This window comes from Cervus elaphus, chromosome 26 (assembly GCF_910594005.1).
Source record: "Cervus elaphus chromosome 26, mCerEla1.1, whole genome shotgun sequence".
Taxonomy (NCBI): domain Eukaryota; kingdom Metazoa; phylum Chordata; class Mammalia; order Artiodactyla; family Cervidae; genus Cervus; species Cervus elaphus.
The window spans coordinates 21,243,131-21,262,779 of record NC_057840.1 but is presented as its reverse complement, the minus strand read 5'-3'; the positions used below and the strand labels follow the sequence as shown (position 1 = coordinate 21,262,779).

Genomic DNA, 19,649 nt, shown 5'->3' with positions numbered 1-19,649 from the left:
AGCATCAGTCCTTCCAATGAACACCCAGGACTGATCTCCTTTAGGATGGACTGGTTGGATCTCCTTGCAGTCCAAGAGACTCTCAAGAGTCTTCTCCAACACCACAGTTCAAAAGCATCAATTCTTCGGTGCTCAGCTTTCTTCACAGTCCAACTCTCACATCCATATATGACCACTGGAAAAACCATAGCCTTGACTAGACAGACCTTTGTTGGCAAAGTAACGTCTCTGCTTTTTAATATGCTATCTAGGTTGGTCATAACTTTCCTTCCAAGGATAAGTGTCTTTTAATTTCATGGCTGCAATCACCATCTGCAGTGATTTTGGAGCCCCCCAAAATAAAGTCTAACACTGTTTCCCCATCTATTTCCCATGAAGTGACGGGACCAGATTCCATGATCTTAGTTTTCTGAATGTTGAGCTTTAAGCCAACTTTTTCACTCTCCTCTTTCACTTTCATCAAGAGGCTTTTTAGTTCCTCTTCACTTTCTGCCATAAGGGTGGTGTCATCTGCATATCTGAGGTTATTGATATTTCTCCCTGCAATCTTGATTCCAGCTTGTGCTTCTTCCAGCCCAGCGTTTCTCATGATGTACTCTGCATATAAGTTAAATAAGCAGAGCGACAATATACAGCCTTGACGTACTCCTTTTCCTATTTGGAACCAGTCTGTTGTTCCATGTCCAGTTCTAACTGTTGCTTCCTGCAGTAACAGAGAAACTACTACATTTGATTTCATTTGTCTTCTACCTCCCTGGTTGTTTTTTTCTCAATCTCCTTATTGGTTCCTCCTCCTCTTTTAACAAATGTATAAATGTTGAAATTCTCTGGAGTAGAAAAGATCTCTTTCTGTTTCTGGAATGGAAACAATGGTAGTGTACATAATTAATTAAGAGGAAGGTGGTTCAAGGTGAGAATAAATAGATAAGTGCAGGTCGTGGTACATAAGTGGTTATGGATATATAGTGGATAAGCTACATAAGTAGTTTGGATTTCAATCCAGCTGCAGTGGAAGGTTAAGATTGTAATCAGAGATACGGCATGATTTATTTGAAAGAGATCATTCAAGCGGCTCTCTCTGAGAAATGGATTGACAGTGGGCAGGGAGACCAGCTAGGAGGCTGTTTTAGTAGTTTAGGTGAGGTAACAATGATCATTGTGAGAAAAGGAAAATGCAAATAATTGTAAATGTATTTTTGAAATGGGTTGACAGGTCTCAGCTGATTTATTGGATTAGAAATTTAGGGAAAGAAGAAACAGTGTTGCTCACTACGTTTTGACCTTAATTCACTGGATTTTGATAGTTATAATAGTTGGGAAGATTGGAGAGAATAATAGGGAAGGAAAGAATAAACAGGTTGGGAGAAAGAAAGGAAATTAGAATTTTTTTTTTTTCTAGCACTTTTATTTATTTATTTATTCAGCTGCACCGGGTCTTAGTTTCAGCATGCAGGGATCTATTTCCCCCACCAGGGACAAATCCAGGCCTCCTGCATTGGGAGCGTGGAGTCTTAGCCACTGGATCACCAGGGAAGTCCCAGGAATTCCATTCTTAATATTAGGTTTGAGATGTGTGTGAAACCTCCAAGAAGAAAGACAAGGTATGAAGTCAAATATGTGCAGGTCTGTGGTTCAAAAGAGAATTCCAGCTTTGAGATAAAGTACAAAGATGATACTTAAAATCACAGGATGACAGATATAGAGAGACAAGAGATGACCCAGGATTGAACCCCAAAGAATTTCAACAAAGAGCGCTCTACTCCTCCTATACCTCTCTCAAGGAAGAAATGGTTTTTGGTGATAAATCTAAATCATAATTCCATTACCTCACTTTAGGTGGCCTTTCCTCTCTGCTCTTTAATAGCTAGATTAAATAGCCAGCTGGCATAATTTGTGGGCAAAGATTTCTTATGAAAACTTGGAAAGTATTACATATTCCATTTATTGCAATAATCATTGTGAGAAAGATGCACATTAATCTTGGTGGGACTTAAGAACAATGGTTAACAGTCATATTTTGATATTTCAATTTTTTTGAAATGAATATTAAGGAATAATAGCGTAATAAATAATTATTGAATATATAATTTTGGTAATTTTAAATCTCGGGGGAAAAAACAACTTCCATGTTCGCAGCAGGCAAAAAGAGGATAGAAAGAGCAGAGGGGAAAAAAACCCAGTCAACTTGTGCTCACCAGTAGGAAGTGAAACAGATTTGGCGAGGGGAACCATTTACTTCAAATCATACAGTTATGGAACAATGCCAGACCATTTGGGAAAATATCCTCATAAATAGAAAATGTGTCTACCCAAAACAGAGCATGCAGTTGAGGGTTCTTGATTGAGCAACAGAAAACTCTGGTGAGTTCATTCAGAAATTTACTGAAAGATACCAGCTAGCTCCAAGTATCAGCATACATTTTATCACCATAAAAAAAAAAAAAAAAAAAAAAGAGTGATCAATACAAAGCCTTGGGAAGGATAGGAACAGAGGAGGTAGCAGAAACAATAGCCAACCACTCACAGGCCCCCAGTCTACATAACCTAAACTCTTTTGGCTCCACTTTCTGTTTTGCCTGCTTCCCACTACTAATGGGTTAGCAACAGTTACTATTCTCAGGGAGTGGGAAGACACCCTCCAAATTCCCCTTCAACTTTAATTTCCCCAAGTGAGAAAACAGTTTCAATGTTGTTCAGCCTAAAAAGACAAACAAAACCAGTAGAAGGAGGGCGTTTGCCTTCCAAGTCTAACCTTCCAACACCATTTTCAGACAGCAAGTCTTGTCTTGTTCTCTCTTTCAAGTTACCTTAAATAAAACAAACCGAAACCCTAAGGAGTTTTATAAACAGAGTAAACTGCCAATGACCTGTAAGTTGAATTTAGCTTACTGATTTATTATTCTTTATGTAGGCATTTATGTTATTAATAAGGTTGGTCATTTGTTTACAATTACTATTTCTTCTTGGGAAATTTTCTGTTTTTATACAATGTCCTTTTGTTAAATGGGCTCTTGATTTTCTCATGTTCCTCTCCACCTTCTTTGCATTTTCAACAGGGTAAAAAGTTCTATTACGAAGAATGGAACTGTAATGGTGGAATTTCAGGTTTTGAAAGTAAAAGAAAACAATACAGTGAAGTACATAAAACATGATCTAAATTCAATACCCTCTAATTTTGGAGGTTGATTAAAGTGCCATATATCAAATGAACCTAGTTCATGAGAAGCTTGGATTGCTTTTTATTAAAGGATTTGTTCCAATGTCTCTTCTACTTTGCTATTACCTCAGGTTATTTAAAAACAGAGTTATACTGCCTCATGGAGAAGGCAATGGCACCCCACTCCAGTACTCTTGCCTGGAAAATCCCATGGACGGAGGAGCCTGTAGGCTGCAGTCCATGGGGCCGCTAGGAGTCAGACACGACTGAGCGACTTCACTTTCCCTTTTCACTTTCATGCATTGGAGAAGGAAATGGCAACCCATTCCAGTGTTCTTGCCTGGAGAATCCCAGGGACGGGGGAGCCTGGTGGGTTGCCGTCTATGGGGTCGCACAGAGTCGGACATGACTGAATCGACTTGGCAGCATACTGCCTCAGATAGCAACGTGACTTCGTTTTCAAAGCATTCGCAGAATTGCAGAGAAGGGCTTAAGATAATATCCTAGCTTATAAAGCACTCTTGTCAGGTTGTGGTTTATCCTGAAATAATGGGTAAGGGCTTTTAGCTTTAAATCACCCCCCTCCCTTACTTGCAGAATAGTAGTTGTATTGAGCCATCAACGGCTTTTCCTTTTTTTCTTTTAATATAGTTTATCCATTCAACAAATATTTACTGAGCACCTACTGAATGCCTGGGACTTATCAGTGCACGACATAGGCCAAAGATTCTTGCCTCCACATTCCACGTTTATCACATTCACCTGATAGTGGTGAGGGGTTGAGGGGCAGGCTATACAAGAAATAACCCAGAATACATTAAATAAAAAGGAGGTATTTTTTCTAGTTGAGCTCGTTAATTGGATTGTGATGAGAGAATGCCCTAAGTACAGTATTAAGTCCACGGATACGGCCCAATACTGGACTGCATTTACTGACAGAAGACTGGTTGCTAATTAGAACTTTTAAATCCTTTCAGGCAGTTCAGGTCCCTAAACAACAAAGTAATAACGATTTTAGGCTCTAAGGAATTAAGCGCAGCTAAGTCTTAATAGAAAATGTGCTATGACTCTTATTTGAAATTTTATCCAAATCAAAACATGTGGCTTCCTTATTCATAATCTGGTTTATATTTTTGGCACATTAGGTTGTTTCTGGACCAGCACAACTAATCGTAAAGCTTCGTTTTATGCTTTATTTTTATGCTCAAACCAACGTCTCAAGACGGCTAAGTGGTAATGCTTTAACCACGTCCGAGGACAAGAAGCATCTTCTGACGCAAACCGCCAAGACAGCCTAAGCCACTTTGGAGTAACGCAGAGTGAACTCCGCTACGGGTAGGAGAGTTGGTGTGACGCCACTAAAGAAGCGGACGCAGATCGTGGCCATTTTTCTACTTTCTAAGTGCGTCTGGCATATTTTTTATCAAACACAAAGCGACACTTCCTAGTTTCCAGTTGGCGTCTGAGAAAAAACTCGGCGCTTCCTGGCAGAGACAGACGCAGTGTGCTAATAAAGTCCGTGTCTTTTCCTCAGTGTGAAATGATCCTTTTGTTTCCGGCCTCGTCAGAGTTGGTCCCACGGAAAAAATAGACCAGACGAGCAAAAGTGGGGACAAGAGAGGTCCGGAGGGTTCGCTCAATGCAAACCAGGCCAGTGCATCCTACGTTGTGGAACCACGTCCCACATCACCAAAACACCCCGCCCACTTTCTACCGCCACCCTGGCGGAGGCGGCTGGTGAAGACCGGAAGGCGGAGCCGCCAGATCATCGCGCGAGACCAGCCTCGCGACTTCCCAGAAAGCCTCAGGCAACATCTTTACCGCGGCCGGAGAGAGGGTTTAGGGCGGTGGGGTGGGTGGGGCTTGGTCAGATATTTAGCGGCACCGGAGGCCACGCCCCAAATCGGAAGTGACGGAGAGGAGCTAGCGCGTCGAAGATACCTCTATGGTTTTCCTCCCGTTCTTGAGTGGGGAAATGGCCGCTGTGTAGTTACCGGTGAGATAAGTCCCGGGAACCGTCCTTCGGCGTGTCAGGTAGGCCTTGCGTTGCGTTCAGATAACTCAAAAGGCAGTGAATATCGAGGAGGAATGAATATTATTGAATCTTTTGTTGGTAGTGGCGGGTTGGCGGTGACAGGAGAGCTCAGGAGACGTTGCGCCGTTATTTATGCGTTCCCCAGTCAGTTTCCCTCAGGCTTTCGAGGCACTACGGGCCGAAAAGGTGGGGGGTGGGGTGAGCAGCGAGAACCGTGCGCGCGCGCGCGCCTGGGAGTCTGGCTCGAGACCCACAGACCGCGCGGCCTTCCGTGCGCTTGCGCAGATCTGCCTTTTCAACCCTTCCCCCATTTTCCTCAGTCCGGACCTGTGCGCGTGGCCGACTGAAAGCTCGCCCCGGCGCACGCGCGCTTCCTCTTCTTTCCCTTCCCCGCCTACGGCTCCTCAGGCGGTCGGAGGTGCAACTTGTGTTCTCTTCTCATTGGCTGGAATCGCCACCTTTCTTTCCGGCCTGAGAGGCTTGGACAAAATAACTAACCTGCAACAAAGTGCTTTGGGTAGGTTAACCACTTTTCGCGCCGTCTTTTAACTCCTTGTACCCGGCTTCACGCTCCCGGCCGGTTTTCGCCTTGATTTTGTTACTCTAGTTTGTCCTAGGATCTCGTTCCGCACTCTCTGACCCCGGCATCCGCCTCCGGCTTTCCGGGTTGCGGGAAATTTTTCTTCTGGTCCCCCTGGTAACTGTGATTTGAAGCGAGAGTGCACTCTTGACTCTAGGATTTGGTGCCTAGTTACTAGCTTGGGCAGCGGCCTTAGCCAATGGATGTAAGGACGGCCCTGCCACCTCCGGGGCTAAAGGGCAATTCTGCAGTACCCGCGAGGCCACGTCCTTCCTGCATATTAACCATTGTACCTTGTTAGAGAAGTTGCATCCGCGATTGGTGGTATAAATGGTTGGGTGGGAGTGGTGAGTTGAGGTTAGGGACTTTGCCATCATAAAGCCGTGATTGGCTTTATTTAAGTTTTAAGGTGTATCTTGTCAGAATCAAGCAGCGGTACTGGCAACTACTTTCCTAAGTCAAACTTTTAAAATTTATTTTATATATATAGAGAGAATTAGAAGTGAAAAAAGTTGAAACTAAATTTGGAAGCAGATATGACCAAAAATGACGTACAGAGATTAGCTCCTTCAGTCTTGTATTTTTTTGTCCAGCAGAGCCTCTTAAATTTGGGGAATATTAAAAGGCAAAATAGTTTATTTCTTACTGTGAATTGTCATTCAGATTAGACTGTGGTTGGAATGGTTGGGCTACAGTTTAGACAAAGAACCTTTACATAGGAGGAAACGCTACCAGTTTATTTGCAGTTTTATGTGATCCTAGACAATTTTGGATAACTTATTGAATGGAAGGATTGGGTGTCTGAAATAACTCACTTTAGGTGAGTAAACTAAAGCCTGTCTACTGATGGCAGTTAGCATCTTGTTTTAAGAATACCACACTTTCATTGTTAAATTGTGGTAGTCATGGGAATCCCCCTTGATTCAGATAATTGTGGCAAAGGAAATTTTTTGGGTAGAGCTGATTCTTGAGTTGGAAGAGCAGTAGTCTTTCAGGACTTGGAGGTCTCTAAAAACTTATGACTTGGGTAGGCTCAGGTTTAGTTCAGTGTATTGAACATGGGCGGCTACCTATACCAGGTTAGCTATGTGAGTGACGACTTGCATTAATAGTGACGGAAAGTCTTTTCACTTATATTTTATATAGAACTTTGTATTAGGGTTTTCCAGAAGCTACATTCAGAATCATTGGTGAAGGACAGGGAAGCCTGGCATGCTGCAGTTCATGGGGTGGCAAAGAGTTGGACACAACTTAGCAACTGAACAACAACCACAGCTGTGTAATTTACAGTGGTTTCTTAAGTGACAAAGAAATGGATAAGGGAATTGGGAAGTCCAACTGTCTGTGATTGGTAAGTGTAAATATTTAGGTTATAGCTGTGGGTTATGAATTTGTTCATTTTTCAATTCAAGTTTATTAAACAGTGGTTGTCAGTGTTAACTTCAGAATGTAAAGTATTTAATATTTTCTTTGCACCCAGCTGGAAAAAAGTCTACAAACGTTGCTGTTGTTGTTCAGTTGCTCAGTCTTGTCTAACTCTTTGAGACCCCCATGGACTGCAGCACACCAGGCTTCCCTGTCCTCACCATCTCCCAGAGCTTGCTCAAACCCATGTCCGTTGAATGGGTGATGCCACTGAACCATCTCGTCCTCTGTCATACTCTTCTCCTGCCTTCTTCACTCTTTCTCAGCATCAGGGTCTTTTTTCATGAAATCAGCTCTTCGCATCAGGTGGCCAAAGTGTTGGAGCTTCCTTCAGTCCTTCCAGTGAATATTCAGGACCAGTTTCCTTTAGGATTGACTGGTTGGATCTCCTTGCAGTCCGAGGTCCCTCGAGTCTTCTCCAACACCACAGTTCAAAAGCATCAGTTCTTCCATGTTCAGCCTTTATGGTCCAATTCTCACATCCATTCATGTCTACCGGAAAAACCATGGCATTGAATAGATGGACCTTTATTGGCAAAATAAGATGGCCTCTACTTTTTAATATGCTGTCCAGGTTGGTCATAGCTTTTCTTCCAAGGAGCAAGCGTCTTTTAGTTTCATGACTGCAGTCACTACCTGCAGTGATTTTGGAGCCCAAGAAAATAGTCTGTTTCCATGGTTTCCCCATCTATTTGCATGAAGTGATGGGATTGGATGTCATGATCTTCATTTTTTCAGTGTTTAGTTTTAAGCCAACTTTTTTACTCTCTTTCACTTTCATCAAGAGGGTCTTTAGTTCTTCTTCGCTTTCTGCCGTAAGGGTGGTGTCATCTGCATATCTGAGGTTATTGATATTTCTCCCGGCAATCTTGATTCCAGCTTGTGTTTCATCCAGCCTGGCATTTTGCGTGGTGTACTCTGCATAGAAGTTAAATAAGCGGGGTGACAATATACAGCCTTTGATGTAGTACTCCTTTCCCAATTTGGAACCGGTCCAGTGTTCGATACTAAGTATTTAATATTTTCTTTGCCCCCAGCTGGAAAAAAAGTCTGCAAACAATAATAATACAGGTTGACATTTGTGTGTTATTTTGGAATTTTCAAACCTTCAACTTTACTTGATCTAGTATTTCTCCATATACTAGTTAAGCTCAGTCGCTCAGTTGTGTCTGACTCTTTGCAACCCCATGGACTGCAGCATGCCAGGCTTCCCTGTCCACCACCACCTCCTGGACCTTACTCAGACTCAAGTCCATCGAGTCGGTGATGCCATCCAACCATCTCATCCTCTGTCATCCCCTTCTCCTGCCTTCAATCTTTGCCAGCGTCAGGGTCTTTTCCAGTGAGTCAATTCTTCTCCTCAGGTGGCCAAAGTATTGGAGTTTCAGCTTCAGCATCAGTCCTTCCAATGAATGTTCAGGGCTGATTTCTTTTAGGATAGACTGATTGGATCTCTTTGCATTCCAAGGGACTCTTAAGAGTTTTCATTGATGTCAAAGCATCAATTCTTTGACGCTCAGCTTTCTTTACAGTCCAGCACTCAGATCTGTACATGACTACTGGAAAAACCATAGCTTTGACTAGATGAACCTTTGTTGGCAAAGTAACATCTCTGCTTTTTAATATGCTGTCTAGGTTAATCATAGCTTTTCTTCCAAGGAGCAAGCGTATACTAGGAGGAGGCCAAAAAAGGTGGAAAACTTTTTAGGGCCACATGAACCAGGGAGTGGCACAATCTGGTCTGGGATGCAGGTGTTCTTTTTCTCAGTTCTGCATGCTTTTTTCTAAAGCAGGCTGACAAAGAGCTGGACACAACTAAAAATTCTGTGACTAAACCTTTATTTTTAAAGCTTTTTCTTAAGGAAATACTCAAGCACAAAAGTAGAATATTGAACTGTTATTTAGGCTTAATAATTATCAGCATTTACCAACTTTAACATTATTTGCTTTTTTTTTTGAGGGTGCTTAAAAATTATTTTATATTGGAGTATATGTGATTGACGTTCTGTTTCAGGTGTACAGTAAATGATTCAGTTATACGTGTGAAATCTGTTCTTTTTCAAATTCCAGTTTTCTGGAGTGTTTTAAAGCAAAATTCCACTTGTTTTGTTAAACATCTCTTGAGTCTAGAGCCTTAGACCACTTGGCCATCCTCACACCCTGTTAAGCATTTCTTGACTTTTTTAATAATGCTGATTAATGCTATGCCAAAAATATTAAATATTAATCATTCGAAGTGAAATTAATAAACTGCAGTTAAGACTGTTTCAGACCGGTTAATATTTGAATACATACCATATGCCAGATAAGTTATTTCCATTTATTAGTTAAGCACATTTACTCTTAAGCCCATGAGTAAGTACTGTTATTAGGTTTATTTTATATATGTGGAAAGTGAAGCTGAAAGAGATTAAGGTAATTTGTCCAAAGTTGGGTAGCTGGTTAATTGTCAAACCAGAATTTTGAACCTAGTCAATTGGAGTAATAGTCATGGGAGGTATTTTGAGCATTATTAAAGTTATGAATAGCAGTAGTTTGCAAAAATTTGGAGCCCACATCCTGAATATGCTAAAATTAAGACTCAGCTCAAGTACTTACTGCTACTTCAACCTTCTAATTTGTCTCCCTTTTCTTTTCTCCATGTGGTTCATGCTCTATATAGCAGCCATCTTAAAATGTAAATAAATAAGATGGTGACACTTCCCTAATCAGACCATCTAGGACCTTCCCATTATGGTTAGAGTAAAATCTCAACTCGACTCTTGCCTCCTTGTTAGATGCTATTTGATTTAGTCCTTTTCTGTCTCCTGCCTTATCTTGTACCCTCTCATTGATCACAGTACCTCAGCCTTCTTACAAGTTTGTCTTAAACTGGTTAAGTTTGTGTCCTTTGCCTAGAATACTTTTCTTGGATCTTTGCAATGTTCCTTCTCTTTAACTTAACTGTTACCTCTTTAAAAATGGTTCAGGGACCCACTGTAGTAGTCCTCCTCTCCATCTCTTGACATCACTTCGTGTTCTTTGGTTTCTCTCTTCCCCTAGCTTGAACATAAGCTCCAACAGAGAAGGCAACTTAGTGTTTCACTTAAAGTGCTGTATTTCCTACAGTAGTAGTGTCTGGCTTCTGATAGTCTCCTTTGTTTAAATTCATATGAATTATGAAAGCTTAAATTCATCTGAAAGGTGGGGTTAAATATGTAGCTTATGAAATTATGAGGATTAAATGAGATAATTTTATTTAAAGTCTAGCACAGTTCTTGGCACATGTTTGATATTTAGTTACTGTTTATTTCTAGTTCCTCTCTAGTTTTTTGCAGGGGAGGAATCTGTCATATCTCTCATAATATATAACAGTGCTTTGTGTTTAGACTTTCATTTAAAAAAGAAAAAAGGCAAGCTGATTACAGTCTTTGTACAGAGTGAAGTAAGCCAGAAAGATAAAGAACATTACAGCATACTAACACATATATATGGAATTTAGAAAGATGGTAACGACAACCCTATATGCAAAACAGAAAAAGAGACACAGAAGTACAGAACAGACTTTTGAACTCTGTGGGAGAAGGTGAGGGTGGGATGTTGCGAAAGAACAGCATGTATATTATCTATGGTGAAACAGGTCACCAGCCCAGGTGGGATGCATGAGACAAGTGCTCGGGCCTGGTGCACTGGGAAGACCCAGAGGAATCGGGTGGAGAGGGAGGTGGGAGGGGGGATCGGGATGGGGAATACGTGTAAATCTATTGCTGATTCATGTCAATGTATGACAAAACCCACTGAAAAAATAAATAAATAAAAAGAAAAAAGGCAAGCTGATTACAGTCTTTGTACTATCTTAAATATTTACATAGTATTAAATGTTAATTTGTAATGTATATTACATATTATTAAATGTATTACGTGTCATTTTATATATGATCATTGAGTTCTTGGTATGGATGCTTGAATATATCCTTCGATCATGAACAAGAAGGTACATCTGCTAGGCTAACAGCCTACAGCCCCTCTTTCCTCACTTTGCTATTTCTAGCGTATATTTTCTTGGTACTTCAGAAAATCATGACTTGGAGTAAAGAGAGATTTGGCAATTGGTTCTTCTTTGGATATACAGAAACTAAAATAAGCCTTTTAGACTTGTTTGGGGTAAGTGTTGGCTAAAATGAGCCTTGTATCACTTCCAGCAGTGAATCAGTAGTATTGGACTTCTCGGTCAGAATAAAGTTTCATAACAACCTGTCAGTTTAAAAGATGAGAGTTTTTCTCTGCCCACTTGGGGGAATCTACTGTTTTTAAAACTAAACATAGGAGTACTTTAGAAATCTTTTTGTTAATATATCCATGATCTCTTGTTTTCGCTAATTTCTATTTTGCGATATTTCCCGTACTTGCTAGGTTCCTATTCCTTCTTCCTATCTTAAAAATCAAATAATTCCCTTAGCTGTAAGGCCATGTATAATTAGGGGACAGTTCTTGTTTTACCAGTTTAATCTTATTTCTTCTACTTTGTGTTTTCATTTTTATTACATTTTTTCATTGGATCAATAATTTGATAAGACAGATTTTCATATTAACATGAGTTTTTTCCCTCCATTTAAACTGGTTTATGAATTCCTTGAGTATTGTCACGTACAATCTTGTATTGTTTAGTTTCTGATCCCCTCGTATTTTTTGCTGTGCTTTGTACATAGCTGATAATGTGTGCTAAGTCGTTTCACTCATGTCTGACTCTCTGACCCCATGAACTGTAGCCCTCCAGGCTCCTCTGTCCATGGGATTCTCCAGGCAAGAATACTAGAATAGGTTGCTGTGCCATCCTCCGGGGGATCTTCCTGACCCAGGGAACAAACCCACGTCTCTTGTGTCTCCTGCACTGGAGGCGGGTTCTTTACCACTAGCACCACCTGGGAAGCCCCATAATTGATAATAACTGAATTTTATTCATAACGCTAAGCATTTCAGTAAATACTGAAACTGCTTAATACTTTGAGTATAACTTAAATTTATTTGCATAGTAATGTAAATTAGTTTAGGAAGAGCTCTGGCTTCCAGTTGATACTTGTTTCATCTACTGGCTGTTTTCTTTTTTTTTGGAACATCTGTATATATATATATATATAAATACTTTTAGACACAAAATTACTAGAGTTACTATGATGGCTGTTACATTAATTTTAAAAATCAGCTTCAAATGAAACTGAACTATATGAAAGGAAGTGGTCAGGAGAAAATAAGATAAATAACATTAAAGGAAACTCATACCGTAGTTGTTACAAACTGTAGCATTATGAATACTAACTGTAGATGGTAGTAGTTTAGTCACTAAGTTGTGTCCGACTCTTGCAACCCCATGGACTGTAGCCTGCCAGGCTCTTCTGTCCATGGGATTCTCCAGGCAAGAATACTGTAGTGGTTTGCAGTTTCCTTCTCCAGGGGATGTTCCTGACCCAGGGATCGAACCCAGGTCTCCTGCATTGCAGGCAGATTCTTTACCAACTGAGCTCTGAGGGAAACCCCTACTGTAGATACATAATATGTTTCGATATACCAAGATGGCCTCTCACGCTAACCACTTGGGAATTTTCTGATAGGATGACAGTATAGCTTCTGTTTTCTAAAGCCCAGATTGCTAAAATTAGAACTCAAGTGTTCGAATTAAAGGTGCTGTAGTTTCACAATGCACTCACTGCTGCATTCTAATTAAAACAAAAGTTAAATTTCTTTAAGCTTTTATGGTTAAAAGCTTATTTCCTGATTCAGTATCCTGTTCCTGAAATATTTAGTGCCTTTATTAAGAGTTTATTGTGGTGCTGAGTGGTAATATGTTGTAAATAGTGGATTTTTTACCATAATTCAATTTTTTTTTTTTATCTTTGCTAGGAATTTAATTTCTCAGAACATTCTCTCCAGGAAGAATCTTACAGTATCTCAAAGACTTCAGTTGACTGCTTGATCCTGCATAAAACCCAAGGTAGATGATTAGTTTTTCTAGTCTGCAGTTTGGACTTTTTAAAGAAAATGTGACTTCTGAACTTAATGATTTAGACTGATTACACGTGATATGGTCTGAAACTTTTGTTATGGTGACTTTTATGAAGTAAGCCAGATTTTAAAAGTTTTAGGGAAAAGATTCTCTTCTGTTTCTAGGTTGTGTATCTGCTTCTAATTCTATAAACACATCTACTTAAAGACTCAGAGTACACAGTTATTCAAAAATAATCTGCTTATTTAACTTATCCTTATGCATACAAGAAGAGTTCCATAACTTAACTTTTTCCCCCTTACATGGGTGTTAAAGTAATTAAGTTTGATTGCTTATTATGTGCTAAAAATTGTTTTAAGAATATTATATGTATCAACTCATTTAATCCTCAATACATCTTTGAGGAAGGTACTGTCTTTATATCTTAACTCACTTGGAATTAAGAGTGAGAGAAGATGTAGCTGGTGTTTGTCTCTTTGAAGACAGTTGTGTTTTATTTTGGAATAAATATTTATTTGAAACCCATTGAATTTGTCATTTATGTGGCTTTTTTTGGTGAGGAACTATGTAGACATCATTGCCTCCTCTAGTTCATCTCAATACTTTTCAAAAACTGTTTCATAATATTGAGCAAAGTCTAGTTAGATCAAAATGGTTTAAATACATGGCAGTTGCAGGCTATTAGGAAAGTTTAGTGAGTTGATTTTTTTTTGGAAAAAATACTTATTTTGTATAAGTTAGTGAAAGTTTGAAAATAGTTGTAGCAGGAATAAACTTGGGAGATGTATAGGTTTAATTTTGTAAAGAGTAGATCTTATAAATCAGTTAGTCCTGTTACTTATTTCCGTGAGGTCTGGTTATTGCATTAGATACAAGCTAGTATTTAGAAAAGTTAGAATATTGGTGTACAAGTTCTCTTTTTCTTGCAGTCCCAATCTCTTCTTGGAGCAATCTCTTTAGTTTCTTTTATCCTTTTTCATCTTTTCACCAGAAAGCTATAGGGTGAACTAGGCATTGTCACATAAGTCCATTTTTATTCTACAGTTATGACTATTGAAAGCAGAGCCATGGGCTCCAGCTGTTCAGAGACTTAGTGACCTTTATTCTACTAGGAGACTTATCCATCACCATTCCAAGCAGTATTGTATACATGGAGTGGTCAATTTAGTCCCATTTCAAAGCCATAAAACACTTATGATGACAGCTGGGTGGGTTTACTGTTTTTTAATATTATGTCATTTGTATTTTCTTTTCAGGTTTGTTATCTGTAATACTCTGATATTATTTATCTTTTTTACAGGAGAGGTAGGCATTTGTATTGGGCATGGAATAACATCTAACGTACTGCTGCAGTCTGAGGTCATTGCTCTTTCTGACTTCTGCAGCTGCTGGCTTTTTTTGGATTGAGGCACATAAGTGGAAAAGTCCATAGAAATCTTCTGTTGTGTCTTTACAATACCTGCCATGCAGTTTTAGTTAGGGATAATTGACTTAGTACTCACTTGAATAATGATGGGTAATATCCTTTGAGAAACTTACGTTTTATAAACTTAATTTGTATCTGAAGATAAGTAATAGAAACTGCTTCTCTTGCATTGTGATTTTAACCTTTTTTGCCCTTTCATTTGCCTAGGAGAAAAGAAATGGGTCGCTCCAATTCTAGATCGCATTCTTCAAGATCAAAGTCTAGATCACAGTCTAGTTCTCGATCAAGATCAAGATCACACTCAAGGAAGAAGAGATACAGGTGAATTACTGTGCTTTTACCTCTTTAAATAATAATAATCATACCAGCTAATAGTTATGGATTGCTTACACAGGCAGAATGCTAAATTCATTAACATGTTTTAGTCTCGAAGAACCCTATGAGTGGATCTGTTGTTTAGAATTAGTTGACTGGGGAAACTTTGAATGAATTTCCTGCAGATAAAGGGGAACTGTTGTAATGTTAAGAGATGAATTGGATAATGTAAGAATTATTCGGCAGTAAAGAATTTTTGCATATTATTTCATAGTTTCTTGTTTCTGACTCTGAGGTCTCAATAAGTTTATTCTTTTATATAAATATGATTGACTCTGGTTGTTTTTCTTTAACTGGTAATACATACTTAGCATGGAAAATAGAAACTATAAGTTAAAAATAAATGACCATAATGTCATTATGAATTAATATTAGTTTCTGATTTTTCTTTAGTATTTTTCTTGGCCTAACTTTTTATTACATATGCATTTAGCCAGTGATATTTCACTAATGAATATTCTTCCATGGCATTACATATTCTTTTGACATTACCACTTGAAGTGCCTACATAAATGTAATTTTGTTAGTGTGTCTTACGTTGGATGTCAGTTTTCCCCCCATTTTCTCAATATATACCTTAGAATTGAGATGTTCTTCGTTGAAAATAGTCACCTTTTACTTTTATATAAATGAGGGTTTTCTAAAAAAAATAAATTTTTAGCTTTGACAACTTATTTGCATAATATATTCAGTCAGAATGGTACAATGGAATAGTTTATTTTTCTTTCATTGATATTTATTTCATTTTTAGTTCTAGGTCTCGTTCCAGGACGTATTCAAGATCTCGTAGTAGAGATCGAATTTATTCTAGAGATTATCGTCGAGATTACAGAAATAATAGAGGAATGAGACGACCTTATGGGTACAGAGGAAGGGGTAGAGGGTATTATCAAGGAGGAGGAGGTAGATATCATCGAGGTGGATATAGACCTGTTTGGAATAGAAGACACTCTAGGAGTCCTCGACGAGGTCGTTCACGCTCCAGGAGTCCAAAAAGAAGATCCGTTTCTTCTCAAAGATCCCGAAGCAGATCTCGCCGATCATATAGATCCTCTAGGTCTCCAAGATCATCCTCTTCTCGTTCTTCGTCCCCTTATAGCAAGTCTCCTGTCTCTAAAAGACGAGGGTCTCAGGAAAAACAAACCAAAAAAGCTGAAGGGGAACCTCAAGAAGAGAGTCCTTTGAAAAATAAATCACAGGAGGAACCGAAAGATACATTTGAACACGACCCATCTGAATCTATTGATGAATTTAATAAATCATCGGCCACATCTGGTGATATTTGGCCTGGCCTTTCAGCTTATGATAATAGCCCCAGATCACCCCATAGTCCTTCACCAATTGCTACACCACCTAGTCAGAGTTCATCTTGCTCTGATGCCCCCATGCTCAGTACAGTACACTCTGCAAAAAACACCCCCTCTCAGCATTCACATTCCATTCAGCATAGTCCTGAAAGATCTGGGTCTGGTTCTGTTGGAAATGGATCAAGTAGATACAGCCCTTCTCAGAATAGTCCAATTCATCACATACCTTCACGAAGAAGCCCTGCAAAGACAATCACACCACAGAATGCTCCAAGAGATGAGGCTAGGGGACGTTCCTCATTTTATCCTGATGGTGGAGATCAGGAAACTGCAAAGACAGGAAAATTCTTAAAAAGGTAAGAGTTAAGAGAATTTAGATCATAATAGTAATATTTCTCTGAATTCTGTTCAGATGTATGTTTTCAAATTGCATTGTGATGTGTATTTAAGTATTTTTACTCGTGACTTTTTATAAAATAATTCCAAGTTGATTGTAAAGTGTTTTAATTTTTATGAAGCTAATTCATACTCTTCCTTTTCATTTCATCCATTTTTTAAGTGCAGAATTAAGAATGTAAAGGAGAAGTTGAGTAGCATAAAGCATAACTAATGGTTAACCTGTAAAAATTGTAAAAGCTTACAGAGATTAATTTTATAAGTGTTAAAGCATTGAAAGCTTATTTTGTCGTCTTCATCATTATAATGTGACCTACATAAAATAATGCAGTTATATATTCTTGTGTGGTAGGATAAATAGTCCAGCTGCCAATTTTTAATAAATCTTCCTGACTGTAGAAAAGATAAATGGTATTTCTTAGTGACTCTAGTAACATTTCAGAGAGATGCTTGGTCTAAATGCTAATTTTAAGCATTGCTAAAGGTTCCTTAATGAAAATGGATTGCTAAGGTAATGTAGTTGGTTTTAAGTGAGGAAATACAGCAAGCTTGCTGTTTATGGTTTAGTGCTTCCCAACCTAAAATTAATTTTTATTGAATTGATACATAGTTTCTACTTAATATTGCCAGAAATCATTTTCTACTGAAAAGTATATACATGAATTATTTTGTGATTTAGATAGAATAGTACTATCTAATACTAACTACATTGAAGTCCACTTTTTTGAACTCTTATTTATATTAGTAAATATGTTAAAGAGTGAAATTTTGAGTGTTATCATAAGTAGAATTCAAATAGATAAATATATTAAATAGATAAGTATATTTTAAGTGTCAAATAGATAAGTGTATTACAGATAAGTTTTTAGTGGTTCCTAGTCTCAAAAATTAAGCTCTGAAAATTTGGATTTGTTAGTGCAGAATTGTGAACTATCAGTAAATAGAAGTTTTTGAGAATGGCTTTACTTTTTTTAAACTTCAGAAGTCTTAATATGTGCATTTATTTTAAAACTCAGCACATAAGCTTTATGGATGCTTTTAATGCTTTCTATAAGTGGAATATGAAAAAAGCAATTTTCAGTAGGATTTTTTTCCTCTTATTACTGGCCCTGTGATATTGGGAAGCACAGTTAAGTATGTAAGTGGTCCAGAATGAATGCAATCCAGAGTTACCATCCTCTTCTTTGCTTATTCACAGGTTCACAGATGAAGAGTCTAGAGTATTCCTGCTTGATAGGGGTAATACCAGGGATAAAGAGGCTTCAAAGGAGAAAGGATCAGAGAAAGGGAGGGCAGAGGGAGAATGGGAAGATCAGGAAGTTCTAGATTACTTCAGTGATAAAGAATCTGGAAAACAAAAGTTTAATGATTCAGAAGGGGATGACACAGAGGAGACAGAGGATTATAGACAGTTCAGGAAGTCAGTTCTTGCAGATCAGGGTAAAAATTTTGCTACTACGTCTCACCGGAATACTGAGGAGGAAGGACCCAAGTACAAGTCCAAAGTTTCATTGAAAGGCAATAGAGAAAGTGATGGATTTAGAGAAGAAAAAAATTACAAACTTAAAGAGACTGGATATGTAGTGGAAAGGCCTAGCACTGCAAAAGATAAGCACAAGGAAGACGACAAAAATTCTGAGAGAATAACAGTAAAGAAAGAAACTCAGTCACCTGAGCAGGTAAAGTCTGAAAAGCTCAAAGACCTCTTTGATTACAGTCCCCCTCTACACAAGAATCTGGATGCACGAGAAAAGTCTACCTTCAGAGAAGAGAGCCCACTTAGGATCAAAATGATAGCCAGTGATTCTCATCGTCCTGAAGTCAAGCTCAAAATGGCACCTGTTCCTCTTGATGATTCTAACAGGTAATCCACATTGCTCCCCAATAAATAATCTGTGGGTGGTTAGTTAATAATCCAGTTAATTATCTTATTTTCTGACCATTCTTCCCATTTTCATATTCAAACCAATGGTATATTTTGTTTGTATGTGTCTGTTTGTTACCGATATGCTCCAGACCTGCCTCCTTGACTAAAGACAGACTCCTTGCTAGTACACTTGTCCATTCTGTCAAGAAGGAGCAAGAATTCCGATCCATCTTTGACCACATTAAGTTGCCACAGGCCAGCAAAAGCACATCTGAGTCATTTATTCAACACATTGTGTCCTTGGTTCATCATGTTAAAGGTATGTTTAGTATCGTGAATTATATTTTTCTTGCAAGTAAAAAAAAAATTAACAGCTGTGCATAATAATAACACACCCTAGGGCTCTATGTAGACTATTAAAATTTTGTATAAATAGCACTTCATAAATGAGATATGTCTTGTTAACATTAACACCTATTTAAGAAAGTGATTTTTAATATTTAATAAGTGTAAGTAAAATTAAAACATACCCTGAAAATCTGTATCATGATAAAAAATGATACAGATTTATACAGTGCTGAAAGTCTTTTTGAAATGTGCCATAATACTGTCTTTGAAGTTCAGAGTGCTTGCAGATTATCTTTGATTGCATTCGTAAGACTTGTATTAATGTACTCTTGGCATAGATTTATAACAAAGTGGTGCAATGTTGTTACTATTATGAAGAATTTCTTTTTAACCTTTAAAGAAACTTGAAACCAGTGGGGAGGGGAAAACAGTATTTCTGTGTTAATTTTGTATTACTTAATTTGTGATAATATTTTACTTTTTTATATAATAAATCAGAAAACTTTTATTAGGATTTTTAAAGGGGGAAAAAACTTCAAGAAATTTAAAAGTATGCTAGGTAAGTAGTGATAATGTGAGTAGTGAGTGAGGATAATAATGATGACATTCCTTGAGGTCCTAGGGATGATGAAGGATGTTCTTTTCAACTGAAGTAGTGATGTTCTCTTTTCAGCAGTGTCTAATTTTAGTTCCAGAGTTACTAATAATTTTCAAAGATTTTAGCTTGTGACTTTTTGGGCAAATAGATGTTAT

General features: G+C 38.2%; 1 protein-coding gene across 9 annotated transcripts in view; it reads left to right on the top strand.

The window, feature by feature from the left end:
• The first annotated feature begins 5,031 nt into the window (after positions 1–5,031).
• The window catches only part of BCLAF1 (BCL2 associated transcription factor 1), a 31,709-nt gene continuing 17,091 nt past the window's right edge, over positions 5,032–19,649 (top strand). Inside the window, exons 1-6 of one of the 9 annotated variants that reach the window (XM_043888006.1) lie at positions 5,032–5,191; positions 13,075–13,165; positions 14,811–14,924; positions 15,736–16,641; positions 18,399–18,545; positions 18,698–18,867. In XM_043888006.1, the coding sequence (XP_043743941.1) occupies positions 14,821–14,924; positions 15,736–16,641; positions 18,399–18,545; positions 18,698–18,867 (1,327 nt within the window). In that variant the 5' untranslated portion in view covers positions 5,032–5,191; positions 13,075–13,165; positions 14,811–14,820. Of the gene's footprint in view, positions 5,192–13,074; positions 13,166–14,810; positions 14,925–15,729; positions 16,642–17,879; positions 18,546–18,697; positions 18,868–19,649 lie in introns of all 9 variants that reach the window. The other 8 variants (XM_043888001.1, XM_043888005.1, XM_043888002.1 and 5 more) reach the window with 8 other exon arrangements.